The following is a 17,890-nucleotide window of genomic DNA, read 5'->3' as shown; positions in this document are numbered from 1 at the left end:
AAGAGTTTATACTTACTATTTAGTAATTACTGTATCATTTCCCATACAATTATAAACCTATTTTTTGCCCCACCCTGTATCATAATAATACTATCAAAAGAGTAGATTGGATTGGTGTGACAGAAATATATGGGTCTAATGTGTGGAATGGTATGAATGAGGATCTGAAAAGTGGTTAGGGGTCAGATGGTGAAGGGCCTTGGATGTTTCCATGAGAAGCTTGGACAAATGTTATCTTACCAGTCTGACCTGTGGTGGCACAGTGGAAAAAGCACTGACCTGGAATGCTGAGATCACTGGTTCAAAACGCTGGGCTTGCCTGGTCAAGGCACATACAGAAGTTGAAGCTTCTTGCTCCTCCCTACCTCCCATTGTCTCTCTTCTCACTATATAATGAATAAATTTAAAAAAAAAGGTTATCTTACCAGAAGATTAGGTTTATGCAAAGGTGAATGCTCAGGATGACACGGGGTATGGAAACCATTTTTTATGAAGAATAGCTGAATATATCTTCATTCTAGAAAAGAAACAACCAAAAGTAAATAGAGTAATGACCCTCAAATAAGAGTAGGATTAAGTTGGGGTGTATGAGTAAGGATAAAAGGCAAGTATAAGAAAGAACTTTGTAACTAGTAAGACTGGTCCTACCATGGAGTATGGATCTTTGGTTTTCCAACCATGGTGTGTGGGACCCGAGCACCCAGGGAGGTATGTGAAGGGCCTCAGTGGGAGAAGGATACCTGACAGGTGGGGCCTGGGGCCCTGTGTTGCTTCGACCTGAATAGTCTTGTTCAGGAAACAGATGTCTCGTATTTGTTAGGATTCATTTGTTGGAGGAGAGAGTGGAGGAGATTCTACTTTAAGGTTCTACTTCTTAAAGAAAAATGATTGGAAGAGGCTCACGTGAGCTACTTTCTTCCCGTGCCTTAACTCTTTTTTAAATTTTTTTTAAATTTTTTACAGAGACAGAAAGAGAGTCAGAGAGAGGGATAGACAGGGACAGACAGACAGGAACGGAGAGAGATGAGAAGCATCAATCATCAGTTTTTCATTGCAACACCTTAGTTGTTCATTGATTGCTTTCTCATACGTACCTTGACTGTGGGGCTACAGCAGACCAAGTAACCTCTTGCTCAAGCCAGTGACCTTGGGTGCAAGCTGGTGAGCCTCGCTCAAACCAGATGAGCCCACGTTCAATCTGGTAACCTTGGGGTCTCGAACCTGGGTCCTCCGCATCCCAGTCCGATGCTCTATCCACTGTGCCACAGCCTGGTCAGGCAGCCTTAACTCTTGATTAAAGTATTCCTGCAGAACCAGATGGAACATCTTTGTGTTGCTTACAGAAGTAATTTCTGTTTTGTTTGGGAGATTGATTAAAAATCTGTAGGTTTCTTTTAAGATTGTGTAAGCAGTGAAGCAGAGTGTTGCAAAATCTTGTTTAAAATACAGGATACAGTTTCATATTGTTAATTACAATTGGATTTTCTGACCAATTCTGAAAAATACCTATTAAAATACTGATTTTAATTTATAAAATAACAACTTTACTTGTAATGATTAATAGAAAATGGTAGTGCTATGGTAGTAATAATGAAATAAAACAAAACTTGAGAAGTGTTTTTTATTAATCTTAGATTATGCCAAAGCAAATACTTTGAGGATAGTGAATTTTGTGGAAATTCTAAAGGAATTTCTGGGTGCTTTCAAAGACTTTCTAGATTTGACATACTGGCTTTTCAGTCTTGATATTTAAGAGTAAGGGCTTCTCAAATGTCCATCAACTAGTGTATTACTTTACTTGGACTGCCATAATAAAATATAAAGTTGATGGCTTAAACCACAGAAATTTATTTTCTCATGGTTTTGGAAGCTAAAAGTCCAAGATCTAGGGGCCAGCAGGGCTGGTTTCTCCTGAGGCCTCTCTCCCTGGCTGGCAGACGGCCTCTGCCTTTCTTTGACCTCACATGGCCTTCTCTCTACCCATGGGCACTCCTAGTATCTCCTTATAAGGATGTCAGTCCTGTTTGATCAGGGCCCTATCCTTATGACCTCATTGAACCTTAATTCTTTAGAGACCATATCTTCAAAAACAGTCACGTAGGGAGTTAGGGCTACAATCTATGAATTTGGGAGGTGGGACCCATTTCAGTCCATAACAACTGGTGAATGGGTAATTATGGTATTTCCATATTATGGAGTACTACTCAGCAATAAAAAAGAAATGAAATATTAACACAGGCAACATCATGGATAAACCTCAAAATAATTATGCTATATAAAATTAAACACATTGAATCCGTTACTATGAAGTTGTTGAAGGGATATACAAAACTATGGGACAGAAAGTAAATTAATGGTTGCCATGGGCCATGGGTTGGGGGTTGGGATCAACAGCAAAAGGGAACAAGGAAATATTTAGGGAGATCAACTGTGCTATCTATATCTTGATTATGATAGTAGTAGTTACACAGCTGCATTGTTACCAAACTTGATCAAATGTACACTTACAGTGGTTGAATTTTATTTTTTTAAAAATTACTTCAACTTAAAAGGAAAAAAAAAACCCCAAAACACTGGAAGCCAGTGTGGACCTGGATTCGGTCCTAGCTTTGCTCAATACCCTAGGGCCAGTCATCATCTTTGGGCCTCAGTTTGTCTATCTAGAAATGTATGTTATAATAGTCACTTTGGGGATTGGCATAGACATGTTCAGCATTTAGCATACAGTGCCTGGAGCATGATAAATCATCAGTAGATTATTGTATTTTACTTCATGATATTTCTTCTGTTATAAAGTATGTCAGTAACACTAGTATTTTTTATGCTTGTCAGTTATTAGTGTGACCTTCTAGGCTTACAAATGGAATAGAAATATTTTTCTGAGAAATATGTATGAGTTACAAGAGAGAGGGGTAGGAATAAGGGGTGTTAAAATATTCAAATACTTTATGCAAATGTAGCAGAAGAAAATGTATCCCATACCTTCAAGTATCATTTTTACCTGCTAAGTTCACGTTGTTTATAGAGGGATTTATCTTCCAAATTATAGTTTGCTGATTTTAGAATCACTGAGCTAAAACTATGTTAGCTACCATGGTTAAAGACAAAGATAAGCCTGACCTGTGGTGGCGCAGTGGATAAAGCGTCGACCTGGAAATGCTGAGGTCGCCGGTTCGAAACCCTGGGCTTGCCTGGTCAAGGCACATATGGGAGTTGATGCTTCCAGCTCCTCCCCCTTCTCTCTCTCTATCTCTCCTCTCTCTCTCTCTCTGTCTCTCCCTCTCCTCTCTAAAATGAATAAATAAAAAATGAATTAAAAAAAATTTAGCCCTGGCCGGTTGGCTCAGCGGTAGAGCGTCGGCCTAGCGTGCGGAGGACCCGGGTTCGATTCCCGGCCAGGGCACACAGGAGAAGCGCCCATTTGCTTCTCCACCCCTCCGCCGCGCTTTCCTCTCTGTCTCTCTCTTCCCCTCCCGCAGCCAAGGCTCCATTGGAGCAAAGATAGCCCGGGCGCTGGGGATGGCTCTGTGGCCTCTGCCTCAGGCGCTAGAGTGGCTCTGGTCGCAACATGGCGACGCCCAGGATGGGCAGAGCATCGCCCCCTGGTGGGCAGAGCGTCGCCCCTGGTGGGCGTGCCGGGTGGATCCCGGTCGGGCGCATGCGGGAGTCTGTCTGACTGTCTCTCCCTGTTTCCAGCTTCAGAAAAATGGAAAAAAAAAAATTAAAAAAAAAAAAAAAAGACAAAGATAGAAGAGGAGCATTTATGATATCAACTTCATTACTCTTGCTCTTTGGGAGCTTATGATCTACTTAGGGAAAAGGGGACATTCTTTTACTAAGTTTAAGATCTTAACTCATCTTTGGTGGAATTTTTTACATGACTAATACTTCGATGAAAGCTGAAAGGGGACCATTAATTATTTGAATAGAATTTATCATTTGGAATTGATATTCAAAAAATAAGTTTATTGCAAGGAAAGAAATTAACAGTTGGTTTCTACAGTTGACTTTTACTAGTCATGACTCATATTTTCAAGCCAGTTAATAAAATGTTGTACTAAGTTCTTTGTATCTTGTTCATCTGTTTTTCATCAATACAGCATCCCAGGGACCGTGCTTGAGTTCCTGAAAATAGTGTTGTTCTCCTGATCCACAAAAGTGGAGATATCTATCTCCCCCTGACCCTTCATCTTTGAACCTCTAGAGTAGAACCTGTATATAATGTTACTTTGCTTAGAGACACTTCAGCAAATTTGGGTGAATCCATGTAGTTGAAGAATTGGTTTAGATTTTTAAATCAAATCATAACATGCCCTTGGGGAGTCATATGTCTGAATGCAGCCATTTTAAACCAAGTGCAGGCCAAATCATAAGGAGTAACAGATGCCTTTGCCGCATTGCCTCAACTGGCTAACAAAGCAACCTGCTACTAACAGGAGGGTCCATTCACAATGTAAACTGATTTTTATTTTTTTAATTTATTTTTTTAAGATTTTATTTCTTCATTTTAGAGAAGGGGGGAAAAGAGAGAGAGAGAGAAGGGGTAGAGAAGTGGGGAGGAGCAGGAAGCATCAACTCCCATATGTGCCTTGGCCCAGGGTTTCGAACCGGCGACTTCAGCATTCTAGGTCGATGCTTTGTCCACTGCGCCACCACAGGTCAGGCCACAATGTAAACTGATTTTTAGAATAACTCTGGCACATTCCTCTGCCAACTATGTGTGTGTGCATACATATATAGGGTGGGCAAAAGTAGGTTTACAGTTCATATGGAAAATAATATCATAACTAATAAATTCTAATACAAGAATAAACTCTGTCTTGCATACTCACAACTGTAAACCTACTTTTGCCCTTTTTATATATATTTTTTTCTCACCTTTCCCACAAGTATTTATTATTACTTAAAGCCATGAGTTAGGATCCCAGGATGGGATGTACCCAGCTTCCCTTCACCTCCCTGGGAGAAGGGTGGAGAATAGAGGAGAGGCAGGCTGGAGCCAGTTAGATCTTCCCAGGAAACATGCTTTCTGCTCAGCAGTCCTCCCAGACTGACAGGCAGGATGTGGCACAGAGGGACTTGTACACACGCTGCTACCACACACAGGGAGACATCTCACCCCCGTTAGCAGCCATTGTCTTCACGGCAGTGAAGTCCAGTTCCTGGTCTGGCTCTGATTGGGGCTGCAGCTGTCAAAAGGGGCAGTCTGGTAGTTCTTGATTTTGGTCTTGATGTCTTCTGCCATGTTGCTGATTCCCTAAAGACACCCTTGAAGCTCAGTGTGACCCTCAGCACAGATGCATTCATTTATATTCATTGTGCTGGATTGAAAATAATTCTTTATTTTTTTTCAATTTTGGATTATTCTGGTTTATGATTCAAAGACTACAAAAATGATAGCATTTTGGATTTTCTACATTGTTGTTATAACCTTTTATCCCAGTGAACCATATACATACCAGACAATACATAGATAATAAATATATAGCTTGATATAGTATCGCAAATTGAACACAGTCATATAACTAGTACTTAGAACAAGTCTAGGACATTACCAATACCCCAGAATACCCCTCAGGTTCTGTTCCAGTTAGTACCCCTAGCCAAGGGTAACCACTACCTTGACTTCTAAAAATTAACTGTAACTTTTATGAGGTCTAAAATTGTTTAATACATATGAAACGGTGAAAGCATTTTGTCTGTAATGATGATGATTGATAATCAAGAATTAAAAGTCTTGAAGGAAGTAGACAGGATTTTGAAAGTATACCACATTTCATTCTATCTGATGTAAATCTATGCTAGCATAGAATATATTATATAGATGCAATTAGTCAGATTACCCCCTTTTTTCTATGTGAAATTGTTTTGTGCTGGCTCATTTAAGTTTATTTATTCAATATTCTTTCTTGTTTGAAATTCATGTTCTCAGAGGAAAGCACTACCTTTGTGCTTCCAAATTCCTCTCCTTGGTGTTCATTTCATTACCTCTCCCTGAGGGGAAGAGTTTGACTCTAATTAGTCTATTTGCAAATGGCCCTCATGAGCAAATTTTTAATCACCAATAGAGTTGGCCTATATTCTAAAGGCCATCAAGAATATATATAGCCCTCCCTCCCTTGATTGCACACTCAGCTAACAAATCATATTTGTTGACTACCAGCTTGATACAGAGCATGCTGCCAGGCTCCTTCTAAGATATTCAAAAGAGTAAGAGATATCAACCTTGCTCTCTAGGAATTTAACAGTATAGTGAGGTGGTTAAAAGTGTAGAATCTAGAGCCAGACTGCTTAGATTTATATTCCAAATTCGTCACTTCCTAGCTGTGTGATTTTGGGTGAGATACTTAATTCTCTGTCCCCATTTTCCTCGTTTGAGTGAAGAGTCTAAGAATACTTATGTCATAAAGTCGTGGGGCATATTGATGATATTAATACATGTCAAGCATTTTGACCTGTTCCTGACACATAGTAAGTACCTCATTAAGTTTTAGCTGCTATAATAATAATCACCATAGAGATCATAGATAAAATACTGAAATTAGAACCAAGGTAGCACATAATTAAATTCTACAATAAATGAAGAAAGTAAATTGAAGCATCTGAGATGATTAAATTGGCTGCCTATTCCATATACCATCTTGCCTCCCTGGCATGAGAGTCCCTAGGCTGACGTGAACCAATTTACTACCCTTGATTAGAATGGGAAAAGAAGAATCTATAAAAATTATGAAGTGTTTAAGGAAGCTTTGATTACAACTCCCCAGTATGTCTTTTCCAACTCTTCCCCACTCCCCAATTGGGGATGCTCCGCTTCACTCCAGAGCCTGTCTGGATCTATTCACTTTGTGTTTTCTATTGCTGAGTATTTAACAGACGAGACCTGAGTGAATAGCACTCGCATTTTCCCTTTCAGAGTGTTAAGGTCTGATGAGTCATTTGTACCTTAGCTTCATAATCAGATTCTCTTTCTTTGAGAATCTGGCCAGAAATCAGATAATAATGAAAGAATGGCAATTTGTTATTTGGGAGAGAACTGAATAATTTTGAAGTAGAGTGTTTTGTTTTTTTTCTCTAAACCAAAGTTTTGCAGTGGGGGTGTTGGGCAGCACGACATCACTCAGGGTGAGAGAGAAGGGACAAAGAAGTGGTAGTATGTCAAAAACCTATGCAGTTTTATTTTTGAATGTTATTTGTTATTGTTAATTCACTCATATTATTATATTATTCATTATATTATAAGTGAAGTGGGCTTTTGGGGAGGCCACTCTAGGAAACTGACTACCATTTATTATACATTCTCTGGGAAGATGAATTCCAGGTTCTAAATAATGAAAAGTGTAAAAGTTAAAAAAAATCTTTTTGGAATGCTTTTCCTTTGTAAGTGATGCAAACAGTAATGGCTATGTAAGTTCAGGAGAGGGTTCCCTATGTCACCCTCTCTCTCTCTCCCTCCCTCCCTCCCTCCCTCTCTCTCTCTCTCTCTCTCTCTCTTATAGTGATAGAAGGAGTTAGAGAGAAAGTAGGGCTTGAACTGGATAATTCTTTTTAATATTTGTGTAATGGGAAAGTAAAGAGGTCAAAGACATATAGGCTATTGTGAATATGATGTCAGAAGAAAAGTAGAAACAAGATGTCAGAAGAAAAGTAGAAACAGGCCAACTGGCATTTCAGTTTTCTAGCTCAAAAGTCTGAATCCTTTTTCTAGGAGAGAAGTAGTGTTCCGTAGTACTACTACCTTGTACTGCAAATGCAACCCCAAATTATCCTTGTTTTTTGGTTTTAAGCTATTATGACATTTTATGTTTTAAAAAATTGATAAGTAGAATTTTTATAGAACCTGAGGTTTCCAATTTGAGAAACTTTCCACTTTGAAAATATTTTAGATAGCTGAATCTCCTAGCAATTTATGTATGACACCACAGTCTAACTCTGTTAAACATTGTAACAATGTGTTCCATGGGCCTTGATTGAGTTTTGAAGAGGAAGGATATACCCAGTACTGTAATTTTTTTCTACTTTTTTAGTTCACTTTCTAGAAGAAAAACATATTGTTTTACCCTCATCTGTGATACTATAGGAAATGTAAATGGGGAGACTAAGAGAAACTTCATTGAAGATTTAATAGAAAAATATGTAAAGCAAGAGTTAATTTTGTGTAAAATTTCTATGCATTTTTCAGGGGACTCTGAAATGTGTGTGTGTGTGTGTGTGTGTGTGTGTGTGTGTGTGTGTAGAAATTCAGAATGACCACCACGTGATACAGTTTTTAGTTACTTAGAATGAATGTTTTTAGGTGATGTCTGATGGTAATAATATATAGCACAAATGAAGATTTATAAATTAGAAAGAATTTTAAAAGAACTCTATATCTTATATAGATAATGGACCACAACATAAATCTTTATGAGATGTGTGAAACTTAAGCATCTGTTTTGTCTTTCTAAGCGGCTGCCACATCCAGTTGAATTTCCCTTTAAGATTGTGATTTAACTTGTGCTTCATAAAGGTGTTTTAACCATGATATGTCTGCAGTTAAATTAAACAGTATCTCCAGATCAATTCTGAGAATATTTAGAAAAGGTTTGTGTGAATTTTCTCTATTTCTAAATTCATCATTTTGATGCAAATACCCATGGTTTTCTTCTGTGTTTACATGCAGCCAGGAGCTATGGGCGGAGACGAGGTAAAAAAAATTTTAATGAGCTATTTTGCTTGTCAAATTGTGAGTAAATATGAATGTGTGTATGTTTTTATCTGTATGAGTGTAAAACAGTTCATGTATGGTATGATGTCCTAGCTTAATTACTTTAGTGAAATAATTCTCTTACACTTTTATTATTTTTATTGTTGTTAGTTGGTCATTTTTTCTTTAATCCTAATAAAAACATGGTAAAGACTATTTCTAACAGGAATTTTTTGTCATATGGTTTATCGTGAATGATCTTGAGGGAATATGAATTTCTTTTTTTGTCCTATGTCCACTATGTTCTTTTTCTGCCACTTAGAAGCAGAAGTTAGGTTTCAGATGGCATTTTTTTTTTTTAAGTGAGAGGAAGGGAGATAGACTCCCACATGCACCCTGGCCGAGATCCATTCAGCAGCCCCATTTTGGGACAGTGCTCAAATACCCAGCTATTTTTAGAACCTGAAGCCGATGTGCTCCAACCAAGCTATCCTCAGCAACTGAGGCTGATGCTCAAACCATTTGAGCCACTGGCTGTGAGAGGGGAAGAGAGAGAGGAGGAGGAGAGGGAGATGAAGAGAAGAAGATGGTCGCTTTTCTTGTGTGTCCTGACTGGGGAGATAGAATCCAGGACATCTGCACACTGGGCCAGTGCTCTGTCCACTGAGCCAACCGGCCAGGGCCTAGAAGGCAGTTCTTGATCTTAGTAGGTGTACAGGTAAGTTTTTGTGTTGTATCCAGAGACAGATTTACCTTAAAGCTAAATGAAGCTTCAGTTTTAGGGAGCCTCACTTTCATGAGCCTCCTCCAAGATCTTTATTTTTGTGTTCTTTTTATTAAAGAGGGATCTCTAACTTATTTAGGAGCTAGGCCCCATAGAACTTGCAATCCCTCCTGGTCACACCCAAACGAAATAGTATTGCTTACATTTGTGTAATGCTTTAACCCTTCTAAAGCATTTCTATTGCTGTAATTTGCTCAAATAATTTTAGGAAGTAAGTAAGCTTAATGTAGTAGAAAGAGTATGAGATTTAGGGTCAAATATCTGGGTTATAATCATTGCTTTATCATATAAGTCTGGTATCCTCATCTGTAAATTATGAGGTAAAAACAGAACCAGTCTTGTCCAACTTCAAGATTGTTAAGGGGGCCCTGGCTGGTTTGCTCAGTGGTAGAGCATCAGTCCTGCATGTGGATGTCCTGGGTTCAATTCCCTGTCAGGGCACACAGTAGAAGCAACCATTTGATTCTCTACCTCTACCCCTCCCAATTCTCTCTCTCTCTCTCTCTTCCCCTCCTGCAGCCATGGCTTGACTGGTTCAAGCACATCAGCCCCTGGTGTTGAGGATGGCTCCATGGAGCCTCTGCCTCAGGCACTAAAAATGGCTCAGTTGCAAGCGTGGCCCCAGATGGGGAGAGCATCAGCCCCAGATGGGATTTGCCTGGTGGATCCCAGTTGGGGCACATGCAGGAGTCTATCTCCCTTACTCTCACTTGGAAAAGAAAAAGAAAAGTGTTAAGGAAATAAGTTATAGTATTAAAAAATGGAAAAAATGGGAAAGGAAAACCTATCTGTGTAAACCAAAAACATTCCAGAAATATAAATTGCTTTGGTACTCATTTGTAGAAGCTGGAAGAGATGTAATTTACTTGCTGTGTAATGTAATCTCAAGTTAAGGCCAGAGCCAAATCTGGAACCTTTGATTTTGGCTGCTTATTCAGTGATGTTTACCATTCATCAACTGTCTCTGACTTTGTAGTTGAGTTCTGAGGGAAGATAACATTAAATTCGTAGTATTTTATTATTTATTTCACAGTAAATATTTGTTGAATGGATGAACATTGGCAGAACCTAGTATGTATTTGAGTTACCATTGAAACCTTCTCTCATGGTAGTATCATATAGTCAGTTTTGTTTTCACCTCATGGTGAAGAAGAACATTTGTGCTGTTGATTATTTTTTAACCATGGAAATAAATACCATTTAATATTTTCAACCTAAATTGTTTTTAAATTTAAAATATAGGAAATAACGCTGGCTGGTTGGCTCAGTGGTAGAGCGTCAGCCCAGCGTGTGGAAGTCCCAGGTTCGATTCCTGGTCAGGGCACACAGGAGAAGCAACCATCTGCTTCTCCACACCTCCACCCTCGCACCCCCTTTTTCTCTCCCTCTTCCTCGCCTTCTTCCTCTCCTTCTTTCTCTCCCTCTTTCTCTCCCCCTCTTACAGCCCTGGCTCAAATGGTTCAAGTGAAGTTAGCCCAGGGTGCTAAGGATGGCTTCGAGGCCTTGCCTCAGGTGCTAAAATAGCTCAGTTGCTGAGCAACAGAGCAGCAGACCCAGATAGGAAGAGCATCGCCTGGTAGGGGGCTTGCCAGGTGGATTTCAGTTGGGGCGTATGCAGGAGTCTGTTGCTCTGCCTCTCTACCTCTCGCTTAATAAAATTAAATAGATAAAATATAGAAAATAATATTATTAGAAATCATTTTGTATCATTTTTTTTTCAGTTGCTAGAAAACAATCACTCTCAGAAAGGAATCCCTATTCCTTTCTGACCATTTTACATGGAAAATAAACACAACCTGAAAGGTAGATGGCAGAGACTAGCCTTTCCTCTTCTTACACAGTGATCAGTCACTAGATCTTGTTAATATTTTCACACTAGATTCTCAGGCTTTGCTCCTTACTTTCCATTTGTATTGAGTCCTCCTCTTTCCAAAACACTACTTTGTCCATGCCATCCACCTCTTCCATTCTGGCTTCTCCCTGTTCCACTAACGTTTTCCTCTGCTTCTGTTGCCTTACATTCTTCATGTCTTTTCTGTATGCCTTGATTGTTCAACCGGAGAGATGTTCTTTGAGGACAGTTGTCTTTTGTGCCTAATACTGTGATAATACATACTGTTAGTCCTTACCAAATGCCTTGTTTTCAAGATTTTATTTATTGATTTTAGAGAGAAGAGGGCAGGGAAGAGTAGGAAGCGTGAGCTTGTAATAGTTGCTCCTTGTATGTGCCTTGCTTGACTGGGCAAGCCCGGAGTTTTTGAAATGGTGACCTCAGCATTCCAGGTTGATGCTTTATCCACTGCTCCACTACAGGCCAATGAGGCTCTTTTTTAGAGAGAGAGAAGGTGCCAGGGACAGACAGACAGGAATGAAGAGAGATGAGAAGCATCAATTCATAGTTGCAGCACTTTAGTTATTCATGATTGCTTTCTCATATGTGCCTTGATCAGGGGGCTCCAGCCATGCCAGTGACCCCTTGCTCAAGCCAGTGACCTTGGGCTTAAGCCAGCAACCTTGGGCTTCAATCCAGAGACCTTTGGGCTCAAGTCAATGACCATGGGGTCATAGACATGACCAAGCTGGTGACCCTGTGCTCATGCTGGTGAGTCTGAGTTCAAGTTGGTGACCTCAGGGTTTCGAACCTGGCTCTGATGAGGCTTGTTTTAAATTAACACCCCACATCTCTGCAGACCAGAGTTTGGCATTATATTTTTTAAATGATTTTATCTTTATAAATTATTCTAGTATATTAAGTACAAGAATATATGATTGGCTGTAGTTTCTAAATTCCTAAAAAAAATACTCTTCCTATTTTCCTGTTACTTTCTCATATCTATTTTGTAAGTTTTGACTTAATTGTTTTTAGAAACCATGATCATCTTTGCATCAAATGCTGAGCTAAACACTGCCTAGATGACTTGATCCCTGCTCTTTGTAATCTGCAGTTTGATAGTTGTCGATGAAAAAGAAAATAAGAGAGAGAGAAAAAATGAATGAGTATGTGTTGAGGGGAGAAAGAGTACTATAAGACTGAATGTTGACTTTCTGTAATGAGAAATAACAGGCAGAAAATTTTTGCTCCATACTTCTACTTGGTCTTTTCTTCCCAAAGCTGAAAACGAAGAAAAGTCATCTTCCTTAAATGCAGTGACCTAGCCATGTGGGATGGGGCACGTGCACTCACATCTACTTTAGTCTCGGAAATACACTCAGTTGGGTCAACTCTGCAGAGTATAAATTTGAGGAAGTGGCAGGTTTTCCTCATGCTCATTTATTTGTGTGACCGGGGATTATATTAATGCATGATTTATTTCCTCCAAACAAAATTTAGAGTTTCCAAAAAAGCATAAAAAGTAAGGTTGCTGATATATGTTACTTTATTCTACTTATGATTAAGATTTGTTATAACTCATATTCTGTGCATTACATATACATATATGTTAGTAAATACTTTAGGAATAGAACGCAAAGAGAATTATCTCTGACAGTTTTGAGATATATCAACAAGAATTAGGCCCATAGATTCTTTCCCCTCTCCTAATAAACCTGGAAAAGCTTCCTAGAATAGGTAGAATTTCAGGAACTCTTTGGATGTGGAAGAGGAAGGGGAAGCAAGACATTCTGGTTGTAGTATTCACCTTAAAAGAAAGCTTGGAGGTGAGATTGGCATGACCAGGTGTTTGGAAAATATATCCCTGAGCGTATGTAGGGGGGGCAGCTGGAGAGAAGTTGGCAATGAGATGGTTTGTGCTGCCCTCATGAATGGTTTTTAAAATAGGGTAAGACTCCTAGACACAGATATGTCAGACTTTAGAAAGGGAGTTTCATGAAACAAATAATGAAAGCCAGAGAGAATTTGGTCATCAGTAGAAGGCTTAGATGGGGAAACAGGTGTTGGAGGGTAGACTCTTCAGCAAACCAAGTGCTTCCAGTTGTGTAAGTAGTAGTAGGGAAAAAGAATTAGATGTGAAAGAATAGGATTTAAAAAGGAACACTGTACATAAGACATTTAAATATCCCATTATATTTCCTATTGATACTCCTTTTTGCTGTAGAGATGTGTTCTAGTAGACAAATGTTTGTTCCCCTGTGGAATCAAAATAACACCAAAGAACAGTAGTGCTTTCTTTCAGGATTATTCTGGTTTTCACAGCTCTGATATGTGTTTTCCTATACACCTGCAGCCCTTGTTAGAAACTAGCCTAATGGGTAGTTTCATACCAGATCTCTGCCTCACATTTAGCAGACACCTGATCAAAATATTTGTTGTGTTTTTCATTATACTTGAATTTTTTATGGACTCAGGGAGACTTTTGTCCATATATAGACATGTTGGCTATGTGGCACTGCTCTTGATGTTCAACAGAATTTCTTAAAGAGCAGCAAGGAAGATATAAAAGATCTGTCTAAACAATGTGAATGAGTAAATACAAATAATGATTGGAGTTACTTTGCTATTGGAGTTACTTTTATAAACTGTACTTTGTATATTTAATTCATAAAAATTTATTGACATGAATGGATGACATACTTGCTAACAATGGTTGTAAAAACTTAGTAAGACAAAATTATGTACCAAGTTGGAGTTGGATCTTTGTACCAAAGCTTGTCTAAGGGAGAAGAGGTCAGTTATATCAGCGAAGCCATGGTACAAATATGCTTGCCTGCTAATTCAGACCTGGGTATATGAGCTTTTTCTTGTCTAATGGAATGGATGGTTCTAGAATGAAACATGGACAACTGAAGAAATTTCTGAGTGCTCATGATTATAATCTCTGAAATGTTAATGTTCATAATAATAGGAAATTTTAAGCACAGGACATGGTAAGAATAAGGTCACTAGTTTTTCACCTTTGCAAGAAGTTTTTCTGGGAGGTGCCTAACAAAATAATGAAGGAGGGGTCCTTGGCGGTCCACCCAAATTTTATTCATTGTTTGTGTGCTTACTCTGGGTCAGATGCTGTGCTAGACTCTAGCTGTGTTCTGTCTCCCTACTGAGGTTCCCTCTAGTAGGGGCGAGAGAGACAACAGACAGATGAAACACATTTTTATACTTGGAAGTTGTGATAAATACTAGGCAGGAAAAATGGGAGGTTCCTCTAACATTGGGTAGTTTCCACTGAAGAGATGTTATTTAAACTGAAATCCAAAAGATAGAAAGATAACTTATTTAAATAATATTTTTATTATGCCTGACCTGTGGTGGTACAGTGGGTAAAGTGTTGACCTGGAACACTGAGGTCACCAGTTGGAAACCCTGGGCTTGCCCAAGTCAAGGCACATACGGGAAGTAACTACTATGAGTTGATGCTTCCCATTCCTCCCCCTTCTTTCTCTCTCCTCTCTCTAAAATTCAATAAATGAAAAATCTAAAAAAATAAAATAAAATAAAATTTTATTATGGAAAACTGCAAACATACGCAAATATGGAATAGTTTAATGAACTATCTACCCATCACTTAACTTCAGTGATTATCAACATGTTTGCCAATCTCATTTCATGTATTTCCTGCATTTTTTCCCCCTTAGAATATTTTAAAGAAAATTTCAGACATTATAAGACAGCTATTTTAAGAGGCTTGAGGCAAAGTAGTACTGATAAATGCCAACATTGATAAACCTTGAAAACATTATGTTAAGTGAAAGAAGGCAATTACAAAAGATCACATATTATGATTCCACTTTTATGAAATGTCCAGAATAGGCAAATCTGTTGAGACAGCAAGTAGACTAGTGGTTGCCTACGGCTGAGAGGGTTTGAGAAAAATGGGGAATGACTGCTATTGGGTTAAGTGGGGAATTGTATGATATGTGAAGTATATCTCAGTAAAGCTGTTATTTTTAGAAAAGGGGGTGGGGCTTGACAAAAGAAAGGGCTTTGTGTGTTTGAGGAAGTTAATTGAGCCCAGAGAATGGCTGGCTGAGCTTGGAAGAGGAGAGGGGAGAGTGTGTTAAGATGAGGTTGGAGGAAGGAAGGAAATCTGATCTTGCTGGGCTTTAGCTCCTGGTAAGGATTTTGAACTTGGTCCAAGTACAAGAGGAAATCCATGAATGTTTTAAAAGCAGGGTCAAGTGATTGGATTTATGTTTTAAAAGAGCACTCTGGCTACTCTAAACTTTAGAGTGTAGTGAGAGAAGTGGGTTGTCTAGTTCAGAATGATAGTAGTAGTCTAGGCAAGAGATGATGATGTTTTAGGATAGGGTAATGGCAATGGAATTGGAAAGAAGTGAACAAATGGAAGATAGATTATGGATGGTAGACTCTACCCTCTTTAATGGCATTAGATTGAAGAATGTAATATAGAAAGTAAATATAAAAGCTCGAAAATGATTTCAAGTTCTAGCTTGAGTAATTAACTGGGTGAATTGGGCCCACATATTGAAATGGAGAGACGAGGTATCAAGAGTTCATTTATAAACAGATTCAGTTTGTGATGCCCAAGAGATACCCACATAACAATTCCAAGAAAGATGTATTTTTATGTATTTGTACGTTAGTGTTTTATGTAAGATTTTTGTGTAATAAAAGAAATTCTGCTGGCCCAGAGATTTGAAAAACCTCATCTAGTTCAAATCTCTCAATATGTAAATGAAACTCAGGGTAAGCAATATGTCTTGGCCAGTGTCGCAGATTAAAACATAGACTGCAATCTGACTCTCTTGACTTAATTCATTTTTAAAAAAACCAAAGTGACTAATTTGTGAGCTTACTTGCAAAACTAAGATGAAAGGGGTCAGGCTTGGAATAGAACTGGGCCTGGGGGCCTTGGAGCTGCAGGATTGACAGCAGAGGCTTTGGGGGAGCTCAGAGGTGAGCTCGGAGCAGCGTTGGCAGTCCAGCGCCGCCAGTAGGCTTTTGTTTTCCACCAGAAGCTGCAGGAAGAGAAGCCTCCTGGGGAAGAGTGTACTGGACAAGCCTTCTGTGCTTAAGTTGTGTTTTTCAGGTTTCTTATTTGGCATTTTCTTTTCTTTCTTTTTTTTTTTTTTTGTATTTTTCTTTTTTTTTTTTTTTCATTTTTCTGAAGCTGGAAACAGGGAGAGACAGTCAGACAGACTCCCGCATGCGCCCAACCGGGATCCACCCGGCACGCCCACCAAGGGCGATGCTCTGCCCACCAGGGGGCGATGCTCTGCCCATCCTGGGCGTCACCATGTTGCGACCAGAGCCACTCTAGCGCCTGAGGCAGAGGCCACAGAGCCATCCCCAGCGCCCGGGCCATCTTTGCTCCAATGGAGCCTTGGCTGCGGGAGGGGAAGAGAGAGACAGAGAGGAAAGCCCGGCGGAGGGGTGGAGAAGCAAATGGGCGCTTCTCCTGTGTGCCCTGGCCGGGAATCGAACCCGGGTCCCCCACACGCCAGGCCGACGCTCTACCGCTGAGCCAACCGGCCAGGGCCTTATTTGGCATTTTCTTACAAGGATCCTTTAGCTTTGAGTCATCTCTACATTCAAGGAGTATCTTTCTAATTACTGGACCAAAAATTACATTCTGATTATTAATTGAAAATAGATATCAGGCCTGACCTGTGGTAGCGCAGTGGATAAAGCATCGACCTGGAAATGCTGAAGTCGCTAGTTCGAAACCCTGGGCTTGCCTGGTCAAGGCACATATGGGAGTTGATGCTTCCAGCTCCTCCCTCCTGTCTCTGTCTCTCTCTGTCTCTCTCTGTCTCTCTCTGTCCCTCTCTGTCTCCTCTCTAAAATGAATAAATAAAATTAAAAAAAAAGAAAAAGAAAATAGATATCAGAAAACCAAGCATTTGATAGAGAAGAAAGTGAAATGGCCAAGGTGTAGCAGTTGAGAAACTTTTCTCCTGCTTCTATTGAAATATTGAGCATGAATACTTTATATGGAAATATCATGAGATTTTTAAAGTAGATTTATGTACTAGATACATAAAAGTATAATTTTTTGATAAGTAGCATAGCTTACTTAAAACATTTTTGTCTTGGGGGAATGTCTTCATTAAAGAAAAGAAATCAGCCTGACTAGGCGGTGGCGCAGTGGATGGAGCGTTGGACTGGGATGCATAGGACCCAGGTTCGAGACCCAGAGGGCGCCAGCTTGAGCGCAGGCTCATCTGATTTGAGTAAAAGCCCACCAGCTTGAACCCAAGGTCACTGGCTCCAGCAAGGGGTTACTCGGTCTGCTGAAGGCCCATGGTCAAGGCACATATGAGAGAGCAATCAATGAACAACTAAGGTGTTGCAATGCGCAATGAAAAACTAATGATTGATGCTTCTCATCTCTCTCTGTTCCTGTCTGTCTGTCCCTGTCTATCCCTCTCTCTGACTCACTCTCTGTCTCTGTAAAAAATATAAATAAATAAATTAAGAAAAAAGAAATCAGAGAGATGCTAGTTAGTGAAGCAGGGCCTCTCACGGCACACAATTTGGTACAGTCTCTAAGTTTCAGTTTCTA

General features: G+C 39.5%; 1 protein-coding gene and 1 pseudogene across 10 annotated transcripts in view; one reads left to right on the top strand and one right to left on the bottom strand.

Moving 5' to 3' along the window:
- CPEB3 (cytoplasmic polyadenylation element binding protein 3) overlaps positions 1-17,890 on the top strand; it is a 219,865-nt gene that overhangs the window by 109,588 nt on the left and 92,387 nt on the right. For 8 of the 10 annotated variants that reach the window (XM_066239887.1, XM_066239886.1, XM_066239885.1 and 5 more), the window contains one exon: positions 8,663-8,686. The exons of the other annotated variants lie outside the window; for them this stretch is intronic. In XM_066239887.1, coding sequence (XP_066095984.1) covers positions 8,663-8,686 — 24 coding nt within the window. The remainder of the gene's footprint in view (positions 1-8,662; positions 8,687-17,890) is intronic. 10 annotated transcript variants of the gene reach the window in all.
- On the bottom strand, positions 5,004-5,245 carry LOC136311010 (cytochrome c oxidase subunit 6B1-like; annotated as a pseudogene).

This window comes from Saccopteryx bilineata, chromosome 7 (genome assembly GCF_036850765.1).
Source record: "Saccopteryx bilineata isolate mSacBil1 chromosome 7, mSacBil1_pri_phased_curated, whole genome shotgun sequence".
Taxonomy (NCBI): Eukaryota; Metazoa; Chordata; class Mammalia; order Chiroptera; family Emballonuridae; genus Saccopteryx; species Saccopteryx bilineata.
This window is presented reverse-complemented; position numbering and strand designations above follow the sequence as displayed.